At 37.2% G+C, this 23,289-nt stretch overlaps 1 protein-coding gene across 1 annotated transcript in view; it reads right to left on the bottom strand.

Annotated features, from left to right (window-relative positions):
• Positions 1–23,289, bottom strand: part of frmd5b (FERM domain containing 5b) — a 57,066-nt gene that overhangs the window by 6,895 nt on the left and 26,882 nt on the right. The window contains exons 2-13 of the mRNA XM_015008324.2: positions 11,126–11,230; positions 9,509–9,551; positions 9,269–9,347; positions 6,308–6,405; positions 4,873–4,996; positions 3,640–3,727; positions 3,410–3,498; positions 3,061–3,124; positions 2,819–2,910; positions 2,166–2,240; positions 1,969–2,037; positions 1,756–1,862 (exon numbers count right to left, since the gene is read on the bottom strand). Of these exons, the coding sequence (XP_014863810.1) occupies positions 1,756–1,862; positions 1,969–2,037; positions 2,166–2,240; positions 2,819–2,910; positions 3,061–3,124; positions 3,410–3,498; positions 3,640–3,727; positions 4,873–4,996; positions 6,308–6,405; positions 9,269–9,347; positions 9,509–9,551; positions 11,126–11,230 (1,033 nt within the window). The remainder of the gene's footprint in view (positions 1–1,755; positions 1,863–1,968; positions 2,038–2,165; positions 2,241–2,818; positions 2,911–3,060; positions 3,125–3,409; positions 3,499–3,639; positions 3,728–4,872; positions 4,997–6,307; positions 6,406–9,268; positions 9,348–9,508; positions 9,552–11,125; positions 11,231–23,289) is intronic.

Raw genomic sequence — 23,289 nt, 5'->3', positions numbered from 1 at the left:
CTCCAGGGAGGGCTGGGAAGAGTGGCAGCACCCCCAGAGCTTTGCCCAGGAGTCTGGGTCCCATAGAGAGCACACGCACCTTAACTTCCCGATAACAATGGTTGATCATACGCAGGTGAACGTTCACCTTGGTCTTGATCTGGATAAGACACTTCACCATGATTTTACTCAAAGAAAGAACCTCAGTGCAGCTCCTCAGGCCTTCTTTTAACCTTGTCTTTCTTCTTGTTGCCTCTGCTGATTTTATCCTCCTGCAGTCAGACTGTACCTCCGAGTGTAGATGGGAAAGTGAACAGCCTTCCCCCGTCTCTGCTCGGTTGGTCACACAAATTGCCCAGCAAGCTGGGAGAGATAGACGAATCGTAGAGCGGTCAGATAGTGACAGACAAGGCCAAGGAATGCTCCCCGCTTGTTCCACAGTCCCCCTTCCCTCCTCCCTGCTGTCAGCTGGGACATAGACAGCATGACCCCTGACAGCAGGAGCTATTTTCAAGTTGTGATATTATTACCAGCTGAAATACCAGAGCAACAAAACACAGGCGGGTCATTGTAGGAATATTTAGGTGATTGGTGAAACCCTGTAGTCTCTGACAAGAGGAAGGCTTGTTTGATAAAAGACTCAGCACTGCAAATAGACTTAGCTAAAAGTTTATTAACCTGAACAAGCTGATCAACAAACGGAAAACTCTCAATGGAAGCATTAACCAAAGGTTAATAGCCAGTTGGATGGGAGAGGGGGCAGTAAATGGCCTTTATAAAGTGACTGCAAGAGTTTCTCATGGCAAAAACAATGCTTGAGGGAGTAGGTTGATCGGTGCCATTCAGGGTTTTTTTTATGTTTCAGAATGTATTCACAGAGAAAGAATACACACCATGTGTGTGTGGTTTAAAAGGTTGTGTTAAAAAGACCCTATGCTTGATGTAGACGTGTATTACCAAAAGCATTCATCACAAAAGAAGCCAAGAGGCCCAGAGTAACTATGGCGGAGATGCATAAATTAACAGCTCAGGTGAGAGGTTCTGTCAACATTGCCACTATTAGTTGGGTCAGTCCATAAATGGAAGAGCAGTGGGAGGAATGCCATTGCTAAAAGAAACCCAATATTAGTCCTATTTAAAGGCTTATTACAAGCCTTGTGAGGGAAACACTAAACATGCAGAAGAAGGTGACATGAGGAGGATGAAATTTGGCCATCACACATTACGCTGCTTGAGAAAACCAACACTTCGCATCGTCCTGAACACACCAGACCCATGCTTTTCTTCAGCAACAGCAGGGAAGCTGGAGACTATTCAGAAGACAAATTAAGCTAGAAATTTATTTAGCATGTCAACGGGCCTCATCAGTATATACAGCCTCAGCTACAACACAATGAGTTCAGTCAAAGACTACCTATGTGGTCTAGTCTAAAATCTGTGGCAAGACCTGAAAATTGCTGTGCACAGGTGATCTTCATCCAATGTGACCTCAAACTGTTTTGTGAAGAACACTGTGAAAAGTAGTTACAAGTATTAATCAGGCAAACATGATGTTGAAGATTTTAACACAGTAACCAATAGAACTAAACTATCCCTCACATGTTCAATCCTGTTGTTGTGATGCTGTCTGAAGTGTCACTAACTAGTCTATAACCTTTGTAATACTTTAAGTGGTGACTCCTTTTATTTCGTACCACTGCTATGTTTTCCCTCTAGCCTCATGCATGCATGTGTGTGTGTGTGTGTGTGTGTGCGTGTGCGTGTGCGTGTAATTACCTTCCATGATGGAGATGTGTACAGCTCTCCTTCGGGTTCGGGGCACACTGGTCAGACGAGGACCGTGAGTGATAGATGGACAGCTCCTGCTGGGAACCATACCAGCCCTGAGGTCAAAAACAAGCAAACAAAACAATAAATACATACACATAAATATACAAAATCCCATTTACACAAACACAATTAAAGCAACAATACAAATAAAAATGTGACCTGTGGATCTCAGGGGGGTCCCTCTTGATTCTGGCACTTTGTTCCATCACTTCTTTTGCAACCTTTCCACTACAAACAGAGATTAAAATATTGGTTCCATATTATCCTCTCCAGACAGTCAAATGCATGGAGAAGATAATATGCTAATGTAATTATGCTTTTTATGAGTATTTTATTCATAATTACTGTGTGTTTACCTGTATCTAAAGCGACTACCCTTGAAGAAGAGATTGCTACTGGACACAGTACGAACTTGACTTGACTTCTCCAACCTGTGAGCCAATGGAAAAAATGAATCCAATATACAGAGCTCTACAAATGTATTCACACCACTTCCACAGTTTTTTCATATCCAGACAAAATATAATTTTTTTCATATCTTGTCTGGTTGTAACCAGATCAAAGTGCAACATAATTATGCCAGGGAAGAAACAGGATATCTGGTATTTCTTACAAATCGTATTGTAGTGATTCAATAAGATGTGGGGTGCACAATCACCAATTGGTCTGTCGTTAAATTCTCTAAACTGAGGTGTTAATGTCTGCAGCTCCTCCAGAGTTGGTTCCATGGCCTGTTTTGCTAGTTTAAGAGAATAAGTATGTTTGCAGTTGTACTTCTTTCCATCTTTGAATGGTGGGTTGAACAGTGCTCAGTGAGATGTTGAAAGTTTGAAATATTATTTTGTAACCTAACTAACCTCTTTAATGTCTGTCAAGAACTTGTTTCCGTAAGGTTTTTGAAAACAGGGGACTATTTTACTTTACATTTCACAACCGTGTGCTACTTTGTATTGGGCTGTATTATTTAATCTTTCTGCATTATCTTACATGTCTATAACTTGTCACTTACTTATAGAAGGCCTGGTTCTCCACTCCACACTTCCACAGATGCTTGCAGGCTTCTGGTGTGGGTGCGAAGTACGTAAGTATAATCTTTCTGTCCTGTAGCAAAACAAAATTACAATATTTTCCTTCATATCTGTATTTTTAAAGGAAGCACAAGTGAGAAGGGGTGTTTTTAAAAATCTAACTCATTTGACTTTCGGTGTTGCACAGATTGTGTGGATACATTTTCATGGAGAATTTTCATACCTCATTCTGAGTTGCATATATATGGAATGTCTTTGCTTCAAATTTAAGTTTGGTTACCTCCTCCCTGAGGTAGAGACAGAATAAATAAGGGATGAATGGGTAGATAAATAAAGAATAGCAAATTAGGAAGAGCAGACAAAAGCTGAAATGTCAGGGAATAACAGTAACTGTTAAAAGCAACTTTGACGCATGCTACTTTTATTTGACTCCTTATTTATTTGTTGCCTTTTTCTTCTTGAAAAAGGCAACAGTGTAATGCAGCTGAGGAATATAAACTGATTCAAAGTCAGAGTCTAAATGCAATAGTTTCTGTTCGCAGAATTTTAAATAGTGGCTCAGCTGTACTCACCATTTCAGAAAATGGACCCTCCTGTTTCCTTGTAGCACAGTGAATCCAAACGGAGTGAAAGCCAGAAAAGCAGGATTCCCAGACACATCCTGAGGGGAAAACAATCCGTGGTTTAGTTTAAGCAAGAAAACAGAGTGACCGAACCAGTATGAGAGTAAAGAAGAACACAATTTTGAGAAGGAAGCCTGAATAGTTTCATATTTCATCTTTTTTTTTTCTGTAAAGATTACTTTGCATGGATGAGGGTCTACTCCATACGTCTCAAGAGTCTGGGCTTTTTGCAAGAAGTTGAGCTCTGATGTTTCAGGAGTCTGACCTCTGAGAAAAACAAACCACAAAAAAGGGGAAAAGCATGTATGGATGCAATCATGATACTTTTACCAGGACTGATCCTCATAGTAGATACTAGACTATAACCAGCACAGCTAGCAACAAACCACATAAACAACCCTAAATATACCAAAGCTATACATTTAAGTTATAAATAAGCTATATTTTTACTGAACAAGTCTGTTTAAATGTTTACAGTACAGTTTGTGTTCACATTTTGTGTATATTCACCGTCTCTACTTCATTGCTGCTGATGGATGCTGATAGTAGAATCAACTTGGGTTATATTATAAAAATAAAAATAAAAAAACACTCAAATGTCACAACTACTGTATATACTTGAGGAAAAAGAAATAAGGCTTAACCTGCTGCCTTGGAGGTTTCACCTTTGATTTTAGTCTGCTTATTTTGAATCTTGGCAAAATAACACTGAGGAGATTGATGAGACTGTAGGCCTTGTTTTTCCATTTTATGCATCGCTTTTGCTTGAATAGTCATCCGTATATGTTTTTTCCACAATTGTGTTTACAAAGGCAACCAAGGGAAAATGCATTTTATTAATGAACGAAAACTGCAACCATAAATGATCAATAGAGGGCAGCGTAGGACTAAATCCATACCCAGTATTTGTATTCGTCCCCTGGGATAAGCATACTGCATACGGTGTAGTGTGAGTACAGGACTGTGCAAAGCTTTGGACAGCTTAATGCCGTCAGCAGGTGCAGAATGAAACTTATTCCAGAAATATGAACAAATTCAGAATGCTATTTTGGAATGAGGCAATCAGTCCTAAAAGAGTTATATTATAACCAAGTCTTTGTAGAAAAATCTGCCAGTTTCAACTTGTAAGATTAGGAGATTTACATATACAATATAATAAAATGAAACTGTAACATTTCTAAGAATATGTTTCTTTGGGCTTTTAGAGCAATGGGAGGTCATGCAATTTTAGTACATTAATGTCTACCAATATGTAATTGCAGCAGCAAACATTAAAGTGAAGAAATAATAGATAAGGAATTGGTCAGGTGGAAGCTGTGAACTCTGGGTCCCCATGTGATTTCTCTTTTGTGATACAGAGAAGAGAAAGTGGGAACCCAGGTGCACAGGGATCTCGACTGGTGTCACCTTACATCAGCTCAGTCTTGTGAATCTCAGCAATTCGCCGCTCTAATTTCTCCGAGTGCTTGGGGAAGAACTGGAACTTGGAGCTATAGCCTTCAGGGTGTTTCCCAGGATCGTAATCACCGATTTCAGCTGAAGAAAATAAGAAAGGTAATGATAATAACTGTGAACATGCAGCTAATTTATTTTATTTTGAGACACTTAGGTAATATGTTATATCTAACATTATCAATATTAGCTATGTGGTAACTATGTAATTATATTTTGTAAAATCTAACTTGTGTAAAATCAGTCAGCTATCAGAAGTCATTTCAACTATGAAAAAAAAATCTGTATCTCTTCTAAATATTTTCCTTTTTCCTGTGCAATTGTTATGTTCACAGCTGTTTACAGTCAGCTGAAATTAACTGGCACCTTTTGGAAAAATGATGGTGATAATTTGACTTTTTTTTTTTTTTACTATGAGCCAGCTTCAGTTATTAAAAGAGTGCTGAAGCTCTACTGATAATCTACATCTATATCAGTCATGGGCATAAAAGACAGTGAAAGTTGATCCAGATGCCAAAACTAAGATTGGAAAACACAGTTTAATTTTTTCATAAGATGTTGCACCTTATAAAATGTCACTTTGTAACTGTCCTTTGCAATTGTGAAACTGCACATACTGACTTAATATACTGTGGAGCTTTACCTCAAACAATTAAAAATTCAGACCTGAAATATGGCAAGTTAAGGAAAAACAACAAAAGACCCAATGTAGGATGCCACTGTAATGGTAAAAGATTCAGAAAATTGTTCTAATATTTAAAATCTTAATTACTTATACAACTGACATCAAATATCAAATGGTCTCATGCGTTAAAAGCAGTACTAAGATTCAGAAACAATAAAACATATGTTTATTAATACATATTTTGTTTTGTCTTTCCCATTTTTGCTCAGCTGAAAGGCCTGGTAAATAATAATTTGCCTTTGCTACCTAAAATATGTGGGACTACTGGCTGGTAACTTCAGCTGCATTGACACATCTTGAGCTAGCTGCTAAATATGGACACAATGGAAGCGTTCGAGTTGGAGAGAGGCTGAGAGATAAAATCCTGACAGGACAGTTAGTTAGTGAGTGACTATTTCTAAATGTATTCTGACTGTCTGCATTTTAATAACTATGTGCTACATCAGCAAACTACCCTAGTCAGTTCTTTGGGGGTTTTTTGGTGAGTGAATCTTGGGTCTTTATTAAATTTTTTTTCCAGGATGATATTTTTATGTAACTATAAATTAAAAAATGCTGTTTTTTTTAGCAAGTTCACCATAAAACTAAGCAGAGGAAATTCAACACATTTACATATATATTCATTTTATATATGCATGGAGAATTTAGCAATGTAAGATTTTCAAGTAAAAATAAACTGGCTTTATGACAGTTCTACCAATTTATCACACCTTGTAATATGTAGGCAGCTAGCAGAGCCGCATCTGATGTCTTGCAAAGTAGGCGGCCGTGGTAGAGGTCCCGCTTAACCTGCAGGAAGACTAGATATCTGCGGGGCAAAATGAAAACACACATGACTAGATTTATGTTGTCATAGATGCAAAATCTGCTGCAGACACTAAATGTTTATAACTTCAAATGAAAATATTGTTAGGGAGTTTCAAGACGGGAAATTCTGAGGAAAATAGTCTCCATATTGTTTCTGTAACATTCAAGCAAAGCATATGTGTCAATGGTGATTTCTAATTAGGTTGGGTGATTATCTGTTTTTAGATTCAATCTGCAACATATTTTAATGTTTATCTTTTTCCTGGCAAAGATTAATTTATACACCTGAGATTCATCGTCTCTTAAGGCCAAAGCAATAAAACGTGGAGCCGTGAAAATGTAACTGGAAAGGAGCCGGTGTCCCCTGTGGGTTTTAAGAATCTTTAATTCCTGAATATCTATGATGCAACTTGAGGTAATTACCTGCTACAAGGTAATGTGTGTGTATCACCCAAGGAGCTTACCTCAACGCATACCTGACATGCCGAGTAAGTTATAAATGTCAATATAAAACTGGCCGTGGCTGGTATTGTAGATGTCTTTAAAAGCGAACAAAAACAGCTGTAAAATTTAAAGTGGCATTTATCTGCTTCGTGATCCTACGTCGTTGAGAGCCTCCAGTCAGAACAGATGGGTGGAGAAAAAGTGGGGATGTCGCTCTTGCCAGCCTTCTGCTCCATCAAGAAGAGCTCAACTGTGAGGGAGAGATTTTATTGCGTGGCAACGAGTCGAGGGATGTGCTTTTGCGGGGATCTGTGCGCTCGGTATTGCTCTGGCTCACTCCTCACAGCAGTTTGCTTAGCTGTCAGAGATGCCACACGGTGCAACAGCGAAAAGGAGCTCCATCACTACGCAACGTAAAGACTTTAAATCCACTGCACACAGGCTCACTTTGCTGTTCTTAGGACATTCTTAGGATCTAATTTTATACATCTGTAATAAATGTGAGAGTTTTTGCACTTTTAACTCACTACTTAGTAAATAATAATGCCCAAAATTACATCATAATGTAGTCACAGCCTACAATTCTGCCCAGGTGTATGCAAAACAGCCATGCATTATTTATTATTACTCTGCTGACATGCAGGGCTTTTTGATCTCTAAAGTGGGCAAAAATAAGCAACAAATTACCGTCCTGCTTATCACGATGTTCTTGAACAAAGATCCTGCCAGCAGTTAAAGCAGTAGCTTCAGATATGGTCAACCATGAAGCCTTAAGGTGATCTCTAACATGGGCAATAAAAGCAGGGCGATATGTGGCAATGTTAACATATTTATACCCTTTGTAGGTTTTTCTTTGTGACGGATCAACACAAAGTAGTGAATACCTATCTAAGGGAAATGCATGACCTTCAGTATTTATTTCCAAATAAATTCTGGAAAGAGTGACATCAGCTGTTTGAACGTTCAAATACTTTAATCTAAGTCAGTTCAATTTTCTGACCAGAGTTTCTGCAGTTTTCTCTTCATGACTTGTGACAAACTAGAAACAGAGATTTTTTGTGGCTTTTCTCCCAACAATCACTTCCTTCTGATCATTTCTTTATGAGCACCAAATTTGTAAACTGCTCAACTAATAGCTGTCCTGTCAGCCAATTTTCCCACCTGAGCTGTGAGCATCTTCGCTAGAGTATTGATTAAGGCTCTCCTTACCCAATCCATGCGTGTAGACGGATGACCGAGTGTTGCTTGTTTATGCTTCACTATGCTCTTTCCTCCATCAGATGATGGATTAAACATCATCTGATGAATGAATATTTTTGAATGAATATTTTTATAACCTAAACCTGCTTTTAACTCAGCATCAACCGATTCAACTAAGCAAGCCACACTTTTCAAATAATGTAATGCTTGGTTTCCTTTTAGTTCACTTTTGTACTGCAGTCTGTTGGTCCGTCACATGAAACAACAATAAAATACATTGAAGTTTGTGGTTGTAATAACACAAACTGTCAAAGATTTTAATCTAAATGAGCACTCTTGAAATATACTCTATATTTCTATCTGCTTATATATTAAGAAAACCTGCAATGGATCAGTTTCAATGGGTTTCAATGGGTCACAATGCCACACCAGTAATGTGAAAAGCTATATGGACAATCTTTTATTTTCAAAACCTTTTTTCACCTTTTATTCCCCCATGTTTGGTGCTCCTCTGAAGTCCAAATGGACAAGTTTGTGGCGTGGGAGGATATGAGGTCTTTGAAGATTTGTTTTGATCTTTAAGCCTTTCTCTCTCTACTTTTAAATTTATTAAGCTGCAGTCGGCATCAGTCAGGGTCTTAATTTGGGTTGAAGATCTGCCTGTGTCTTCTGGCACCCCGCTAGACCCTTCAGCTCTACACAGGCCACATCATTTCTGGTCTTCCACTTGACTTTCTTGTTCTGGCGCCTTCAGGATCTTTTAACTAATTTTAAATGACTGTCCTGATGTGCCCAAACTTAGCAGCAATGAAGAACTCTCAAAATTCCTTGCAAAGTTCAAAGACAGAAAGCCTTTTTTTATTTTGCCATCAGGGAGTCTTGAGTGTGAATGTTGGATAGAAAACGACACCAAAGCCAGATGTGTGAGCACATTTTGACTTTTTAAGACCAGTGGTCTTAAAAATGTGATGAACAGCCTTTTAAAAAGAAATGAATTACAGTCAAGGCAATAATTGTCTTATAATTTCCTTAATTTTTGAAATTTCTTACTACATCTTGAATTGAAAACGTGTGTATTTTTTTTCGTTTCATGATCAAACGCCTCCTCCAGATAGGCAAAAACCTTTGTAATTGATTTTGTGTATCAACATGTAAACATCACAGATGAACTAACCTCACTGCCCCCTAATTGTTGCACAGCAAGCCGTGCTAGATCCTACCTGGTGATTTCCTCTTTCAGAGCAGCGGGGTCTGGTGGATAAAACTTCACACGCAAACACATGGTGAAAGGTGGCTGGGCTGAAAGAACAGGCCAAAAATAATCTACCGTTACCTCAACATCTGTTTTCTGCATGGACGAATGATAAATTATTACTCTCATCAGTCCTTATTCAGTTTTTTTTTTCCCCCATGGTGGTAAAAATAAAACATGAGAACGCAAACATGAATAAAATACTCACACTTCATTTGTTTGGCAATAGACTTTGTAAACTCCAACCAGTGCTGCAAAGATAGAGAGAAAAAATATAAAAACAGAGTAAACATAGAGTTTAACTGCCTAACTTTCTTTCTTTACATTACATTGCTCAGCAGTCGATTGTGATTTTTATGCCAGCTGGAAGCTACATCAAAATTACTTTTAGTTCCCTGCCTTCTGTTTATGAAGACCTCCTAAAACACCAGCCTGTATGCAGACAGCAGGTCATTCAGAGAAAGCTATCTAAAAAGTAATTAGATGAGCAAGTCTTTTCACACTGCTGAGCCTAATGAGTTGGTAATCAGTAGGGCATTGCGTCGTGAGGTTATTTTCAAAAAACAAACATGCTATATCTTTTACTAGCATTCTACTGATAGTCTTTTTTTTCTTTAAATCTCTGCTGGCTGATGTTCAAACAGGTGAAAGAGAAGCCTCAGAGCGCAAATAGTTCAAGCTCTTACGATCTATTCACATTTCAACAGTAAAGAATAAACTGATAATCAGCAACCCTGCAATTTTATATGAGTCTGTTTATTTTTCTGACTGATTTGTCTATCAGTCAAAGGAGATGACCTTTCTCTGCCATCGAAAATTAACCTGCAGATCTGCCAGCCTGCCCTGCATGTTTATGTGGTGGAAAAATTGTCATTAAACCACTGAAAGCAAGCTGTTAGAGTAATTTATTTATTTATTTATTTTTAGAAGGGACCATTTCTACAGCCAAAACAGACACTATGCGGCTACTTCAGAACATGATATTTTAAAGGAATTTCAAATGCAGGGAATAAAAATAAAGATAAAGAAAAAATAGAAATCGAATTGCCATAGTAGTGTAATGACAACACACCTCTTAAATTTGAGTCGAAAGGGAAAAAAGGCAGAAGACACACAAATTCTTCAATTTATTTTAACTCAGCATACAAAAGAGTCGATATGAAAGAGTTAAAAAGAAAAAATAGCGGGGAGGAAAAAAATAATTGACCATAAGCACACAACTCAGCCAAATGTTATGTAATTTGCATCAACATAGGCAAAATTATACAAGAAAAAAATAATAACACACACCCGCATAAACAAAGACTCTTAATATTTTTCATAAAATAACAGTCCAAAATGAGCCAGGTATGTCTTTTCACTGCATGTGTAGCAATGTGATTGAACTGACAACTAGACTGAATCTGACATCCACAAATTAAACAGCATTTTTTTGTCGTTTGGATCCGGTTTTTATTTAAGATTATGTACCAATCTTTTTAACATTTAGCATCAACAGATGTTTCTCAGAGTAACTTGCATCTCTGCACCGAGACAGATCAGACCATGCACAGGATGGAACACAGTTAGAGGTCTGCACCAGAGTGCTGACATAGGAAATGAAAATTTTTTTTTTTAATGCAAAAAACTAATTTTTCAAAATACAAGCAGCTCTCTTCCAATTTGCACACAGAAATAACACTTTTTAATTGACAACAAACAGACTTTGTAGATGAAGATGTTTCCAAAAAATATGTTTTCTGTTTACATGTTAGCAGGAGGCTTTTTAAAAATCATTTTTAGCCTTTCAATTGAAAAAAAAGCACAAAAATAGAAAAGTACTTACTCTTTGTTTGTCTGGATCGACATATCTGATGCCAAAGTAATCTTTCTCCAGGAGGTTGAGGTGGTGGCAGATGAGGTCAAACAGGTACTGTCCTTTGGCGTCTCGCTGAAAAGAAACATTTCAAGAAATTCATACACTGTTCTTACAAGGGTGCTGTCAAAGAAGCAAAGGCTGATCAATATTATCGAGCTATGTCAACATTTTAAAAAGTTACATTTTCAGACACAGTAAAACTCTGTGAGTCACTATTTCAGCTGTTCAAAGTCTTTTTACTCAAACACCAAAACATGGTTACCAGAGTTTTCCCTAAGCATAGTGTAACAAAGTGCAGCCCTTCCCCCACCTATTGCTGTGTGGTGCCAGTCGACCTGGAATAGACATGGCTTATTGTTGCCAAAATTGCAGAGTCCTTGGGTGGAAAGGAAAGGAGTGCCATGTTTGGCTCTTGTTTTGGTAACACTGTTTTAAAACTACAGTTGGCATGCTAACTATAGCTACCCCCCAAAAATGGTCACATATTTACTTAGATTTTATTTATTATTTATTATCTATTCATGTTATTCTAACTAATTAAACAGCTAATGCCACATTGTTATACTCGTGTCCCTCTATTAAGAGCAAAATGGTAAACATCATCTGACTGCCTCATCTGAGCCCCGTCTACACTCATGCAATTTTACACATTCAGAGAAAATTGAAAATGCTTCAAGAACACAAGTAAATCCATTTCGACATTTTTTCATATCTCAGTGTGATGTCTAATTATTTTGTTATTTATCTTGAATGCCTCAGAAATCTAAATGGCCACCAGAAAGCGCTTTAATATTTCACAGCCCTCAAGGGAGATATATAAGGGCCATCAAATATTCATATCAAGGCTGCAGCCATCTGCGAAGGCTCGAAGAAATTTCTGCTCCAGTAAAGGACCTGGAAAACACTGAGACAAGGTGGAGGCAGGCGGATGAGAAGAGGAAGTGCTTGTAATGCAATGAATGCAGCGCAGTCATCTGACCTTTGTGCTATCTGGTTATTCTTTGACCTTAAAAACTCTGTGGAAGCAGAAGCGGATAATAATGGTGTCAGCCATTTAAAATAAAATCTGAAAGAAAAATAGGCATTTTTTTCACCTATATTTATTTTGCAAGCTTGGACAAAAGCTCCTTTTTAGACATGACCTCAGAAAGTCAACTTGCCTTAACTGAAGGCTACTTCTATTTGAATTCTGCTTTCAAATAGAAGATCCAGACCTTGAGTTTTTGACTTTTAGCCCCATTGTATTTTGGTTCTACATGGGACAAAGATCTATAATACATCTGATTCTGAATGACTCAAAAAACAACATAAAATGGTGCTGTCATGATGTGTGTTTTGATGGTGGTCCCAAATGCAAACTTACAAAAATCACAAGGAGCCAGAGCAGAACAAAAAATCATAAATTCAATGAAAAAGTCAGAAGGGAACATAGGGAAGAAACAGAGAAAATAGCAGGGAATAAAAGGAGTAATCAACAAGGAGTGTGAGCAGAAGAAGGATTTAAAAACTGTTAGAAAAAAGCCTGGGCTGATGAGCTAACGAATTGCAGGCTGATGTTATTTTTATTTATCTATTTTTTTTACGAAGTTGGTACGTCTTCAGTTTCAGCAAAGGCAAAGGACATTCGGTAATGTCCCATTTTGCCCTTTGAAAGAGACAGTGGGTTCTCATAAGTGAAACTGCACAGTCAGAAAAACTGGAAACTGATACGTGAGAATGAGAAAATTAAAAAGATGACTGAGGAAAAACAACAGTGTACAACTATTGTGAGGCACTGACCATTATGCTTCACTGCAGAATGGCACAGAACTACATTTAGAAATACTGTTTTTTTTACTGAGGAAGCATCGAATAATGAATAATTTAAAACGGTGACAAAATCTGGTTTTACTTCAGATCTGAACAGAAATTCTTCTGATGACGAGCTTTAACATCGTCAGGGCAGTTGAGACATGAGCTACTGCCCCGTCATGCTGACAACATCAAATTGCAGTTATTGATATTCACAGGAGTCTCACCATCAAGAGCTAACACTCTTAAAAGGCAAACGCAGTCGTGTTCAATAAATTAGAATGTTAATTAAAAGTTAATTTAATAAGTGAAACACATTATATTATATATCTGAGCCTCTTGGTGGCTTGAGTCATAGATCCTCCTGAACAAATGAACCACATTATCTATGCAGAGCTCTGCTTCAAACTCCCCTTTTTCAGTTATTCAGCTCTGTTCTCTTTTCTGTTTTGTATTATTTTTCCCGGATTATTATAAATTACATTCATGAAGTGTAACTCCAGGACATGCTGGAATCTATCACACTGGTTGAAATATGCGTAATCCGTTCTTGTTGAATTATGCCACCCTCTTAAACTGTTTTGGTTTACTCTGCAGTCACTTTGCCTCTAACATTTCCTTCCTTCCAGTCAGTTCCCAGCCTGTCTTTCTCAGAACATCAAAATTTCCTCTCTGGCACTGAATTTGCGGTTTACATGACATTCTTGTAAAAAGCTATGAAAACAGATGACAGTTCTGGCGCCTTGCAGCGAGGGAGCTTTTTAACGACCTTAGCAAAGTTAGTCCTGCTTATAGATTTGACTACCAATGGTGTGCAGATAAAGGGGATTCCTAAAGTGCTCCTTGTACTACCCAAAAATAAAAATAAAGACTTTGATAGCCCTTTACTAGAGAAGCTTTTTTTTTTACAGATCCTTCATATTTGTAAAAGCCTGCTTTTCAAAGCAGACATAAGTTTGATTTGAACAATCTGTCATCTTTTCGTTATAAAGATTTTTAACATTCTACGCTGACACCATTATATTGCTGTTTTATGATTAGATCATTTTCATTTCTCCAAATTAGACAGAGCAAGCATACACAGCACACAATTCAAACCAACATCAGGCAGTAGATAAAAGCTTGTTATAGCCGTGGCAGTGTGGGGGCACACACAGTGTTATCCAAAGTGAAACAAACCTTGAAAAAGAAATATTTCAAAATGTGTTAACAAATTAATACATATATTACAAACATCACATTTACAGCACAAAAAAGGTCTAGTAATTATACACTCATAAAAAATTACTAAAGTAAATACTAACAGAAACTGGATACAGATGGACTCACAATGTCTTTAAGTCTTCTAGGTTAATTTGCAAGAAATATCAATGGTCAATTTGCAACTGATCACAAGTGAGGTTAATATATTGGAGCAGCTACATGCACCAAAGTATCATTCTCACCAGGACACCTCCAGCATCCCATTGCATTATTTATTACACAGCTGGGTAAAACAAAAGTTTGACATTCTGTATGGTGCAGTTCATCACGTGACATCTGGCCCCATGACTTTGCTGTACATCCTCTATATATCTCTGCATGACACTGATGAACGGGCTGGAGTTTGACCGCCACAACCCCGTCTGAACTGATCATGCTTGGTTTTGCCAAGCTGTGCACTGAGCAGACTGCTCCCAGGATGCAGTGGGCTGACCCTCTATCTCCTCCGTCAGTGTGTCTATATGTCACTGTCACGACATCCACCCTGACTCACCAGGACGGGCCTGCTGACCAGCCCGGCAGCAGAAATAGACACGCACACGCTGCATTCTCTCACTGACTGTCTATGATACACACATAAAGTAGCTTAGATTCTTCTTTTTTTTTTTTTTTTTTTGTCATAAAGGTCAGTCGTACACCTGTGAAACTGTCACATAAAGAACCTTGTCACGCTTTAAGTCTCCTGTTTTCTCTTTCTGTTTTGCATCACAAGCATCCCTTATTACTCAGTGTTACACAAATGAATGTGTGTCTGGACTTTCTGGGGCAAGTGAGGAGGAGAATTATTAATGACCCACATCCGTGTTGGTAGTTCTGAAACAACAACAAAGATCCAGGGTGATTCTTCTTTGTTTAGCACATTAGCAAAAAAAAAAAACAAAAAAAAACACAGGGGTATAAAATGCATTTGGAAAATCCATCCATGAAGACTAACAAACTTGTGAGCACAGATTTCCTCTCACATAAATGATTTGCAAAGTCACAGTTACTGTTTGTGATTGATTGAGCAGCCCTTATGTTAGATTTGAAAGAAGACTCAAGAACAAGCTTCTGATTTCGGCTCTGCAGTTCAACGTTTGTACTGACCTTCTTGATCTCAGTAATTTAACCGAAAAGTGAAGGATACTTTGGTGCAGTTTGTAACAAAAGGAATGAATCACATTTTTTATCTTGACTTGATAGCAGTAGCACAAAGCAGCAAGGCACCCTGCTGCTTGGTGTCTTGCATACTAATGAGGCACAGTGAACATCAGTGAGCTGACCAGGCACCACTGGGACACAAAGGCAGGATCAGAGGCAGAAACACTATTGATCTGTGGATAAGTGTTCTTCAACATCCTTATGAACTTTAATCTTAGATCCGAGCTGCAAGATACCGGTGGTTACAGGGAGGAAAACTAAACGCTGCCACTTAAAGCACAGCTTTGTTATTTTAGAGTAGATAAACTATAGATCTTCAATGTGATTTGAAGTCATGTGAAAACCTCAAAAAGTCCTGGGTTAATGCAACATCTCGATGTGGATTGGTTCTTGAAACTGTTTTCTCTCTCTTGGGGTTTTATTGCTTTTTGGAAATGATTAGTTCTGTGCTGTTTTAGGATAAAAATCCAATTTATTGCCAAAGGATCATAAAAATCCTTTGGCAATAAATGGGACATTAAAACAAATGTCTCCTTTCAAGCATTTACGTAAAGCAAATTGTGAAGCTGGACTACGTGCACCATAAGGCCTTACACTGGCAGCAAATTATTAAAACTGCAAAGTTCTAAAAAGCCCTTAAGGTCTGCTGGAATTGATCTTTAAAGCATAAATGATGAGGTGAGTTTTAATCAGCAAAGTACAATACATCGTATAAACTTGGGTATTTGTTTAAGTTAGTAAAATATTTATATGTCGCAAGGCAAAGCTTCAGTAAATATAATAATGTTCTTACTCACTTCATTCACAATTTGTTTTATTCTGATAAGGATTTTTTTCAGGATTCAGAATCAAAAATTATTACACTCCAACAAATATTAAGAAAGATAAAATCAAGTAGTGCAATAAAGCAATTCATTTATTGTTAATAAATTAAGATATACTCAACTTTTGCAATTAAAATGAAAAACACAAAGAAACAAAATTCAGTTTTACAACCTACTCTTCTCTACTGGTACATACTAAAAGCGACTGAATGTTCAACATTGTTCTATTTAAACTGACAGAAGATATTAGGTAAGTATTCATCAGTCTCTCAGGAGTCTAAAGACTGACAGGCTTACTAGTAGGAGTAATAAGAGAGATATGTCATGTGAGACATCCAAACACAAATAAACATCAAGTTGTTTAAACAGTACTTTTAAAAAAAGCAAAACATTATCCTTCCACCAAATAAAAAGCCTGGTTTTCATAAAAGGATCAACACTTTTTATGTGCAAATAAGTATTGAATTTTAGATTTGAATGACAATTCAAATCTACATCTGATTTAGAATCGATTCAAAGCTTTTAGAGTGTCTAGATTAGCAAAATATAATTCATAAACTAGTATCTGAACAACCTATCAACAGACATTCAAAGTTTTTTTTAAGTATAATTCTTGAAAAGTTGTATACCTCAAATAAAATCTGGAGACATCAACTGAATGAGGTTATTTTAATTTATTTACTCCAGCATTTTGAAGGGATCTTAATTGAAAAGCAGTTTTCAATTAAGGGTCAAATCCAAGATGTTTGGGCAACCTTCAAAGTTAAAAGAGCTAATTGCTTCAGATATCCATTACAAAGGTTTTCCACTGTTGCAAGTTGTAAATCAACAAACTACACAGAAAATAGCAATAGCAATAGCTGCAAAACTTGATTAAAATGTAGAAGATGCCCCCTATAGTTGAACTGTGGCAAAAGGGACAAATGGCGAAAAGGAAGCTGAGTTTGTAAAATTTCTCACAGAAGAACCAGCATCGATTTTCAGCCTGAAATTGTTCTGTGCGCATCTCTTCTGTACAAATGTTCTTTGTAAAGTAAAAGTAGTAGTACTGACATTAGTGAGTGTGCGAGGGGCAGCAGCGATATTAGCCACACTGACTCAGGGGTTAATGAGATTATTGTAGGCCTGTCAGAGGGAGAGGAATGTATTAAACAAGCGGAGCCCCATAAGCGCTTCATGGAAGCAGGCGCAGTGTTTCATCATGGCTGTAATAAAAGTGATAAACGGGGAGATGGAAATAACCCAGACCTCGGCCAAATGATCACTGTGGTCCTTAGCAAAGCGGCAGCACGCCACGCTCTCTCAGCCTTGCCAGGCTTTGCGTTGGATAAATTATTGAGAGGGTTTCCATATCAGCTTGGGAAACACCACATCAATAAATGATGGTGTCATTTTAAGCTAGAGAATGAAAATTGCAACAACTGAGCAAATGCTCTTAAACGGCTACAGGTATAAAGTCATAACAGTTTTGTTTAATTATGATTGATATATGTACATATATATATATATTTTAGTGTTGTGGTTGCACATCACACAGCTCTAAGCATCTCTCTCCCATGTAATTTAGTGGAAAAAATATGTTGGTGGGCTTAACATTGAGTTGGTGGGATATCTCGATGCTCCACTGGATGATCTCTATGCTGATTTTCACCATTCTTAACGTTGATGCCTAAAGGCTGTTTGCAGAAAATCCTGTAAATGGTTTACTACAATCCTATGATATGGTAATGTGTCTTTTTCACATTCTGGATACACAAATTGAAAGAGTGAAACATTGATGTTTCTCTCACTGTGTTGCATTTTTGGATTATTAAGTGTATTTGCTAAGCAGACTTACCATGAAAGTAAGGGAAGCAATAAAACAAATATATGATAATTTATGTGGAGAACAAATTTTCTTCATAGAGAAACAGTTTGAAGGTAATAAAACTGTCTGTGCACGAAAAATATGCTCTTCTTTTCAGGATCATAGAACAAATAAACTGTCATGGTGTTGTAATTAACTATTTTTAGAATAACATCCATTATCCAAACAGATTACGATGAATTTATCTCATAACCCACGAGTGAACTCAAGGTGAAAGTCTTGCATTTTTTATATGAGCCTTTTTTTCAGCACCTTCTTCCAAATGCATAAAATTATTCCTTAAACTATGCACAAAAATGTATCAAATTCCCAGAAACAGTAAAGACATGTTCTAATACCGTATGATTACACTGGTTCCGGATTGAAAAAAAAAAGTAAATTAATGAGACTGAAAATCCCTGAAAAACTCTGCATTCGGTACCTTTTTATGGTTTATAGTCAGAATATAACATCCATATGCTCAAGTGTAACTGCAGTGAGAGACGTAAAAAGTATATATAAGTATAAATTTGTTATAAAAGTATTACTGATTGCACTTTAAAAATTAGGTAATTTTATGTTATTAAAGGTAAAGTTTAAACAGTAATGATTTCCTGGTTAATGTCAAGTTGTCATAACAAAGACATTTTGAATAATGTCAACTTTGTATGAAAAGTGTCAATTTACCGAATGATGCTTTATGACAACAGTCATAAATATTCATGAAGACTTATTCATGTTCATGACATGTTATGTCATGTTTATGACGGTATCATGACAGTCTTATTCACCCCCCTTCAAATAAAGTGTTACCAAAGTCTCCATCAAATAGTGCTGCATGAAAACAGAAGGAGCAGGATCTGAACTATTTGTCGAGTGAGCTATACTTCCAGAGGCTGATGAGTGTGCTCAGTGATTGAATCGTCTTCTTGTTTATTGATGAGCGATTTGTCGTGCTGATAAAATGCAGCAGTAACCTCTGAGTTTCCATGAATATGCAAAATAAATAAATAAATAAAAATTGGATGAGTATTTCTTGATTGTAATGATGCTTCCTGGCAAGCAGTCAAACTGTTGTAAAGGCTATTTATTTTTACCTTCAATAAATGTTACAAGAAATATAAGGGAAAGTCATTTGTGGGTTGAGTAACAGAGTCCAGTGTGTGGGCTGCACCCATGAAAAACCTTTTAGTTCCTCACTGTCACTGCCAAAAAGCTTATTCCATAGTGGAAATCTTGCATTTTTTTTATTATTATTTTTTTTACATTTATTGGGTTGAATGATTGAAGACATAGTGGAAATCTAACAATCTATTCACTTTACAAAAGGACGTTTCAGTAGTGTTTGGCAGAACCACAATAGACTGAAACCTCTTTCAGAGCAGAGGTATGGGATTGCTGATTCTGATTTTCTTTTATAAGTCTTGTTTTTTATGTTAAAGTCTCCCTACACCAGAGGTTCCCAAACTGTTTCTAATATTGTCCAGGAGTGTTTATGCATGGCTAATAGTATGTTGTTTTAACTTGAAAGCACAACCATCTCTTCAGACAAAAGCATAGTCATTAGTGATGACATTGTTTTGACTAAATGCAACACACTCCCTTTACTGTCGTTTTAGATCTCCTCATAAAACATACATTTGCTGCAAGACAGAAAGAAAGTGATCCTTTTAAGTGCATTTTTGTGGTAAGCCGTCATTTTGCTGCCCTTAAGGTGGCCCAGGGAGATTCAGCAATGTTGGGATTATTCTTACAATCTGTGTTTAGTTCAGTAAATACTCTGTCATTCATGCAGAGTTTCAGGCTTTAGGGGTTTCCACAACTGATGCTCCAGTGGAGCTGTCCCGAGATCAGGCACCTGCAGAGGTTTTAGCAGCAACTGTGAGCGTTTACCACTGTTTAAAACAAAGAGACAATAAAATGCATAGAAATATGGCTTTTGAGGTATAGGACAAATGCCTTGTTTCTTTTAAACTTCCTGTTTAAAAGAAACAGAAAGTTCTCCAAACTGAAAGGTTTCTCAGATTATCTGTCAGAAAGAGAGCATTAAACCTCTGTCTGAAAGGTTATACTGGCCGTAAATCATCCAGGTAAAACCAGCCAGCTGACATGATAGAGACAGATGTTTCACCCCTCAGGTGATCGTCTACTTTACACCAATTTTTCAATCAAAATATCTTTGGATCTCACTTTTCAGGCACTAAAATACTATATTAGATCTGTTAAATCATATTATTGGACATTTTTAATTGATCAAATTAAATTTTATTTCCATAGCACATTTCAGTTATAAAGCAGTTTGAAGATTATGCAATTATCACTGCAATAAATCTGGAGTTTTCAAAAAAAAAAGATACATTTATAGTTCAGAAATTATTTTTTTATGAAATTGTCTGTTATGTGTACATAAAAGATATACAGTCCCCAAAATTGATTAAAATAACTAAAACTAACTAAAAGAACAAGTGTTTGAGAAGTTATGGATGATTTAGGATTTTTGCACATGAATGTAATGCAGTCCATAAATAATTTTAAAAAGTGTGGACTGAGCTCCACTTATCCAACTGCAGAAAACAATGCAGCCTTAAAAGAAAAAAGTAACTTAAACATCATTTGTCTCACATCACATCTAAAGCTGAGACTTTCTCTTTTTTTTCTTCAAAACTAAAGGAGCACTCTAAATTAGATGTCTAAAACTGTGACAGAAATGTGTAACATTGCTCCTCATCGCAGGGGAGTTTCTGCAAATAGAAAAGCAATGTCCTCCACACTTCATTCATTTCTAGTTCAGACAGGAACGACTGGGGTCAAGCACAGTCGCTGTGTAGAAGAGATTTCTGATTAAACTGCAGTTCATAGTTCTGTGTTGTGTAACAAGCCTATGCTGAAGCACAACAAGAACAAATACTTATTCTCATCTAAACTCATTTTGAATTATGATGCAGATTGCTAAATTCTGTCAACTCTTGTGCAAAACAGTAAAGGTTGTCTGAGTTGGGAAATTTTGGATCTGTTGGAATATCAGCAAAAAACAAGCTCATTTTTCATCTTGAAACTTGTTCTTTCAGAAATGATCCGTGTTTATCTGTAATCTACAGGACAGGGTCAGAATGTAGATGGACTGGTAAGCTGAGAGTTTGGCATTCGAGCTCATCTCTTCTTTTCACCACAGCTGGCTGGAGCAGTGGATTACTGCAGAAGAAGAACCACTCTATCTATGTGCTTCATTTCCAATGGCTGATACAGAAACATATAGAACCTAAAAACGAAACCTAGTAACAAAATTAGGTGAAATATTAGACACAAAAATATTCCCCACAAAAAAGGGAAACATATGATTGTTAAGCACAAAAAAATGATAAGGATATTTATTTATGTTGAGGATTTGCTTGTGCGTTGGCAGTCCGTCAGAGCCTCTAGCTCAGTTCAGGTAAAATTTTAGGGGTCTAGAATTTATCTTGCTCAAATCGTTCCAGAACCTTTTAAGCATTTTTAAATGACTGTTTTGCTGCATCTAATCTCTGCAGTGATAGAAAATGACATGAAAGCTAGATTTCTCCACTGATTTTGACTTTTTGAGGTTAATGTCTGAAAGTTTTGATCTAATAACCAGTTTGAATTAAATGAGTTTTCAGTAAATTGTCTTTTCAAAACACAGAGTTCCTTTAAAAACCCACCTGTTTAGAGTTGTCTTTGATGAATAATAACTGGAACATTAACCAATATATTTGATGATGACTGTTTTTGGTGATTTTGATGCTGGCATTTGACAAAATGTAACGTTTGTTACCGTTTTATGTTTTCAGTCACGTAAAACACTTTGAACTGCCTTGTAGTTGAAATGTCCTCTGAAAATGAACGCGACTTTCACCGAAACAAAACTTTTGGCACTTTGAAGCTCTATTTAGAAACTGTTTATGATCCAGCAGCCCAAATTCAGTTTGTATCGTTCTCCCCCAGTCTTATGATTTTGATCAGGAGTGTTTCCTTTCAAAAGTGACACCACTTTCTCAGACATTGGAAGTGACCGAGGAACAACCAGAAGTCAGAACTTGTTTCATCTGATCGGATGTGTCGACTGTTTGGATGTCTGGTTTATTTCTATCAAACAGAGAATATCCCATGTGACACTTGATATGTAACAGCTGTGTGAAACCACGAACCTTTGAGAGTAATTTACAGAGGCAGAGAAGCTCTATGTGGAGATTTATTTATTTCAGAGTAATTGGATTGCTAAAAATGTATTTGCAAACGAATATCTCAGTAAACTAACAAGGAATGCATAGTTTTTGATTTGCTCTCCAGAGCAGATAATTTAAGAGTTTAATTTTTGCAAACTGGCAGGAGTTAAACGTTTGACTAACCAGAGTAAATACCCAGGGGGTCACTTTTCCCAACAATTACGATGCGTTTTCAACCCCATCGTGGCAGGTTATTTAAGAGGACAGGGAGCATGCAAATATACAGACGTTATTACCTGGATGATTGAGCATCAGTGGGAAAATCTAAATTATGAGCTTCACAGCATGAAAAGGTCGTGCAGTTCTGCACCTAACGGATGCATCACTATAACTACTAAACATCAAGCATGCTGGGTATAAACGAGACGAGACGTCAGCATATAGCTTTATATTTAGCAATTTTACTCGTATATCTCCCTGAGAAGACCTTGACTGCTCTGAGCAGCACACACGCTGGCAGGGCTGTAAGAGAACGCCTGTGCATTGACACCATGTTTGTTCTTTAGAGAGAGAACAGAGCTGATCCTGTTGCCCTGACCGAGCAGTCAGCAGGTCAAACGTGTTACTGATCATTGCCATGATAGAAGGAGGCGCCCTGAATCTGCTGCGCCTGCATCCGCACAAGGATTCAAGATGACAATGAGTGTTTCAGAGCTCACATGCAGGCACAAACCCTGGGCACATCAGCTATCCTAAAAGTGATGTACAGGTAAGGAAATCCATGTAAATGTACTGTGGTTACACTTTTCTTATCAAGATGGTAAAAAGGCACAGTGAAGCATCAGTGCATCTTCTCCACAAAAGGCTTTTTCATTATCTTTTCTCACAGCATCTGAAAACACCAACAGCACACTTGTGTTTTGAATGAATTGGTTTATTTCCTTTGGGGACAATACGACCACCAGTGTGCAGCTCTAACACATGCAGGCAGAGTGATTGTGTGTGTGTGTGTGTGTGTGTGTGTATAAAAGTGAGCAAGAGCAGCAGGAAAACAGTTGCCTTCTGTACTGATTTGTTGATACAGGC

This window comes from Poecilia mexicana, unplaced genomic scaffold (assembly GCF_051168715.1).
Source record: "Poecilia mexicana isolate PSO_F unplaced genomic scaffold, ASM5116871v1 scaffold_3, whole genome shotgun sequence".
NCBI lineage: Eukaryota > Metazoa > Chordata > Actinopteri > Cyprinodontiformes > Poeciliidae > Poecilia > Poecilia mexicana.
Note: the sequence above shows the minus strand (reverse complement) of the source record. Positions and strands in the feature narration are given on the sequence as shown.